We start from the raw sequence: 5,507 nt of genomic DNA on the forward strand, positions 1-5,507 counted from the left end.
CCCCCACTGCTGGTTTCCGAGGGCATCGTCGGCCCGTCCACGGCCAGTCTTGGCTGCTCCCCAGGCCTAGGTCAGCCCCCTTTAGGGAAGCCTCCACCCTGAGGCTGACAGCCCCCTGCGCTGCCCACCCCCAGTGTCTCCAGGGCCATGGGGAGGCGATTCGTGGAGATGTCTCTTTGCGTGTTCAATTTCAAATACAGAAATGATCACGGCAATGCCCCATCCCTGGTTCGGGCCCTCCTCGCTGTTCGCTGTTGGTGGCGCTGGTATCCCTGCTAGAACAAGCTGGTGGCGGGGGGGGAGCGGGTGTCCTGAGTCCAATCCCTCTGCCTCCCTGTCCAGCCTCTAAATGCACCTCTCCCTGCCTTGGAACACTTGACCTCTGCTCAGAACTGTCTCTCCACCAGCTCCTTTCCACGGGCTCCAGGCCAATGAGTGGTCTAAAAGGGCTTCTGCCCACTTTGCCTCTAGGGCCTGGGCAGCTGAAGGCACCCCAGAGCCCCCTCTGCCTGGAGTCCCCTGATTCCACACAGACTTTCCACAGGGTGTGGGCCACAAGCAAGGATAGCGGTAGGTGACAGCCAAGTCCCACCAGAAAGGGGCACTTCTCTCTCTTCACCTAGTCTGCAGGGGCTCAGGCACTGCTCCTTTGGGGAACCCCACAGCTCCCAAGCCTGCACCCCGATGGAACCCCCATTAGCAATGCTGCCAAGATCACAGTTTGCGATGAGGACAACTGAGCGAACAGGGTGGACCTGGGGTACTCTCTAACCCTTTCTAACCCTCGTGGTCCCTGGGTCACCATGCCCTGGGTGGCCTTCCTCCAGGGGTGCTGCTGGGACCTGGGGACACTGGCCAACGGGAGAATGGTCAGAGGTGCCTGGGGACAGTGGCCAACAAGGCAAGTTTCTGGCGTGCTCCTCTCAGACACCATCTTGCAGCCTTCCCAGGCCTACCGAGGGCGTCTACTCATTCCCAGCCTCCGGAGGCTCTGCAGCTCCTGCCTGTCCCTCACGTTCTGTTGTCTTCCAGGTCAGGCACAGAGGCGGGCGGGCAGGTGCAGTGTACCGGGTGTCGCCGCACCTTGCTTGGAATAGGGAGATTCCCATGCTGGGATAAGGACATGCGGCCCTCATGGGGGCTGGGCAGTGACATGGCATGACGCCCCTCCCGTCTCCACAGAACAATCATCCTTCCCGGACCATTTCCAAAGTGTCTCTGAGTCACAGAGTTTGCAGAGGCTGCAAACTCCAACCAGCTACAGTGGTTTCTGGGAAAGCCTAGGATCAGCTGTAAGCACCCGGGGGCAGGGCAGATGTAAGGGTGAGCCCGGCCATGACATTGGCGAACACGGCTGGCCATCCCAGTGACCTCCTGGGCAGATACTGGGTCAGGGCTCAGACACAGTGGTGGGAGGCAGGTGGAATGACCCGCTTCTGAGTCCCACCAGTTCTGAGGGCCACCATGGCAGAAGAGAGAGCCCATATCTGCAGTCAGAACACAGGCCTGGGGACAGCTCTGTCCCCCTCCACAGTTCTCATCTGCAAAGCAGGACACCTGCACTTGACCAACACAAGGACTCCCCCCTTTTGGGTGCTGATGTGCCTGGGGTCCTCTGGGTGCCCAGAGTTCCAGGGTCTGAGATGCTTCTTGCTACCCCCGAGTGAAAAGAGTGCTGTCTCACGCACCTGTTCTCCCTTTGGACCTGAAGATCCCTGAGGACCAGGGAGACCACGATCGCCCTTCTCACCCTGCTCGCCTGGAGGTCCGATGAGCCCGATGAGGCCTGGGTGACCCTGTTGGAAAATGAAGACAGGAGTGGGCCTTGGAGTGGGCCCTGCTGCAGGCCCGGCCATGGGAGCCCCACCACATACCCAGCCACAGTGGGCCAGCTAGCGTGAGGCACAGCCGAGCCGTGGGAGTCACCGACACAACCGTCAGCCTCTCCTGGAAGAGGAACAAGCGCAACGGACAGGTCCAGTGACAAAACAACAGGTGACGTGGCCCTTCAAGGACCACAGTCCACCTAAAAACAGAGAGAGAGAGAGAGAGAGGGAGAGAGAAATACAGACACAGACCAGAGTGATAGGGGCTTTTCCTGAGTGGTCACTTTTTTTTTTCTGTTGCCCAGGCTGGAGTGCAATGGCACAATCAGGGCTCACTGCAGCCTCAACCTGCTGGGCTCAGGTAATCCTTCTGCCTCAGTCTTCCAAGTAGCTGGAACCACAGGTACACGTCACCACGCCCAGCTAATTTTTTTATTTATTGTAGAGACGAGGTCTTGCCAAGCTGTCCAGGCTGGTCTCGAACCCCTGGGCTCAGTTGAGTGGTCACTTTTATGTTTGCTTTTCTACTTATATACACTTTCCAATTTTTCTATGATAAATACATATGCCTGTTCTTAGAAAGAACTAAGACCAAATTTGTGGACTAAGGGAGAAAGAGAGTATCAAATGTATCCTTATAATTTGTTATGCTTTTTATTTTTATTTTATTTTTTAGTCAAAGACCTACTCTGTCGCCCCAGCTGGAGTACAGTGGCACAGTCAGGGCTCACCACAACTTCAAACGTCCTGGATTCAAGCAATCCTTCCACCTCAGCCTCCCGAGTAGCTGGAACTATAAGCATGTGCCACCATGCCTGACTCATTTAAAAATTTTTTTGTAGAGATGAGGTCTTGCTATGCTATCTAGGCTGGTCTCGAACTCCCAGGCTCAAGCAATACTCTTGTCTTGGCCTCTCTAAGTGCTGGGATTACAGGCGTGTGCCACCACACCCAACCTGTTACATTATTTATAAAGAAAAACCCACGACATATGCTTCATATGTTTGTTTATTTTTACAGGAGCTCATGGAAAGCTCTGGAAGGATTCCTTCAACTTTCATGACTATGGACATTAAGTGGAAAAAGAAAGTCCATGCTGCCTTCTGCTTCTTACACAACTGCTTAGCTTGTATGTTTCATGTTTGTAAATAAATCAAAGTAAGTTGAAAAAAGTCACCACCAATTAGCAAAAATTAAAGGGCTTTGCTCTTGCTGTAGAAATCCCTCCACACCTGCTGCGGGAAGGGTCTGAAACCACCATGCCCAGGGGAGCATCTGTTCCTGGGACCCAGGAGGCCGTCAGCTGGGACCTCTGCGCCCAGTCAGAAGGTTCTCTGTCAATACTGCAGGGACCTTGGGGATCATGCAAACTGCTTAGGATTCCCTGAAGGGAGGGGCCAAGTCTCAAGAACACTGTGAGTGGTTTTCCCTTGTTTGACCACCTCTCCGGCTGCCTGTTACCAGTCTGCAGATATTGGATACATTCAGGTGATGGATCAATAGTTTGAAGTCTAGGGTATTTGAAAGTCCCAAGCTACGAGTACAGGGACACCCGAGGTCTCTTACCTTTTCACCTTTGGGACCAGAATCTCCTTTGAGGCCAGGGAGTCCTGGGGGACCCTGTGGGTGGAGACAGAGGGATCAGAGGCCTCATCCCGGAGGTTCCCAGCAGAACCCTCCCATCCCACTCTGCCACAGGAAATATCACTCACCATAGGGCCAGGGGGACCATCCGGACCTGGGGATCCCGGGAGACCTTGTTCACCCTGAAACACAGAAACCCTCTCCGTGAGTCCATGCCCCTCCACGTGTGGTCCTTCCGCTCCTTCCCAGGCAGGCTTGGCCCACCTACCACAGGGCCGGGGATCCCTCGAAGGCCGTCAGGACCAGGCTTCCCAGGGGCCCCCTGGGGGCCGATGGGGCCAGTCTTCCCAGGAGGGCCTTCCAAGCCAGCTTCTCCCTGCAGAATGGTGAGAAGGAAAGACTGGTATCGCGGGGCACCAGGCACCCAGCTCATGGCCACTGCTCAGAAACCCGGGATGCCTCTGGGAGGACCCCGGGGGCCCTCAAGTATCCGGGGTTGCCCACGTTTCCACATTCTTCAAAGACGCTGCCCTGGTCAATTCTCCATCCTGCTAATTCCTTGGCCAACTGGGGTCTCCAGACCCCTACAAGTCACACCGGCCATGGCCGCCATTTCCCCAGCAGGAATGAGGCCACACAACCTCCCCGGCTTTTGCTTAACACAGGTGTCTCCGGAGAGAGGCAGACTGTGTCATCCTGGCCTGCTGTCACCTCTCTACAAGAACGGACTTCCCTGTGTCCCAGGGCCCGTGCTAACTAAACAGGCCACAGCACCCCATCTTTTCCTGGGCCCCCTATAGAGACACTGTTGTCACCTCCATGCCAGAGGTGGGCAGCTGGTCAGAGACCAGGCAGAAGGTCTCATGGCTCTTGGGAAAGGCCCGACCTCCCTGACTCCTGCACCTACCTCACCTCCTCCTCCCTTGGACTGGCATGGCAGATGGTGCCAGAATCATGGATCCCAGTGCCCATGGCCACCACCCTGCTGCCTCCTGGAGAGAGAATCAGTTCTCCTCCCAGGCTGGTCATGGGCCACGTGCCCCCGAGGAGGCCACTCTCAGCTTCTGTGACCTTTTCTGCCTATACAGGTGTGGACCCCTCGCCCACTCCGCCCCCTTCGGAGAGGTCTACACTGTCGCAGCCTGGCCCCAGGGCACATTACCTTTGCTCCTTTCTCTCCCTGTCTGCCTTCAGGGCCTGCAGGTCCTGGGGGACCCTAGAAGAAGCCAGAACAATAAGTGGTGAGTGCGGCCTGCCACAGCAGAGGGGAGAGCTTGGGGGTGGACACGGGCCTGGCTGGGAAGGGGAGGGAATGGCAGATACTCCTGGCCACCCGCCCGCCAGCATGGACACGGGCCCCCGGCACAGGTGTTAAGGACTCTAGTCCCAGATAAAGCCCTCTCGGTCCATCTGGGGAGGCTCTGGACAGCCTCCTGCCCCAGAGGTGTGCATCAGGGCAGCCCGGGTTATCACAGTGCCGGCACGTGACTAGGTGATTCAACACGCAAAGAACACCTTCTCGCGTGTGCTGACTTTTCAGTAAAATCTGAGCCAGGGAGAAGGAGATTTTTGGTGCTGTGGGTGTTATTCTCCCATGATGGAGAAGACTGATGGTGTCAGCAGGCCTCATCAACCTGGCATGCCTGGGATTTGATGGCATGGCTTTGAGGATGTAGAAGTTAGTTAGAACTCACTTTAGTGCAAGCATCTCCCTCACAGATGCTGCTGAGAACACCCAGAACTAAGGAAAAAATGGCAGGAGGCAGGGGACAGGGGGGAAGAGGAGGTGTGCTTGGGGCAGAGAGTTGACAGCAAGGACAATGCTTGCGGGATTATTTACCCGTTTTCCTGGAGGCCCAGAGGGACCTGGTTCACCAGTAGGACCGGGGGATCCCTGGTATTGGAGAAAGAACACAAAAACTTATTAGAAATTGGTACTCATTATGATTCTGTTATGAGGCTGGGCATGGTGGCTCACGCCTGTAATCCTAACACTTTGGGAGGCCGAGGCAGGAGGATCGCTTGAGTCCAGGAGTTTGAGACCAGCCTGGGCAACATAGTGAGATCTTAGCTCTACCATAAAAAAAAAAAAAAAAA

General features: G+C 55.7%; 1 protein-coding gene across 1 annotated transcript in view; it reads right to left on the reverse strand.

Moving 5' to 3' along the window:
* The window catches only part of COL5A1 (collagen type V alpha 1 chain), a 196,482-nt gene that overhangs the window by 20,369 nt on the left and 170,606 nt on the right, over positions 1–5,507 (reverse strand). Inside the window, exons 56-61 of the mRNA XM_021712966.1 lie at positions 5,251–5,304; positions 4,573–4,626; positions 3,679–3,786; positions 3,539–3,592; positions 3,393–3,446; positions 1,689–1,796 (exon numbers count right to left, since the gene is read on the reverse strand). Coding sequence (XP_021568641.1) covers positions 1,689–1,796; positions 3,393–3,446; positions 3,539–3,592; positions 3,679–3,786; positions 4,573–4,626; positions 5,251–5,304 — 432 coding nt within the window. The remainder of the gene's footprint in view (positions 1–1,688; positions 1,797–3,392; positions 3,447–3,538; positions 3,593–3,678; positions 3,787–4,572; positions 4,627–5,250; positions 5,305–5,507) is intronic.

This window comes from Carlito syrichta, unplaced genomic scaffold (assembly GCF_000164805.1).
Source record: "Carlito syrichta isolate Samal-C Ts95f unplaced genomic scaffold, Tarsius_syrichta-2.0.1 Scaffold303895, whole genome shotgun sequence".
Classification (NCBI taxonomy): domain Eukaryota; kingdom Metazoa; phylum Chordata; class Mammalia; order Primates; family Tarsiidae; genus Carlito; species Carlito syrichta.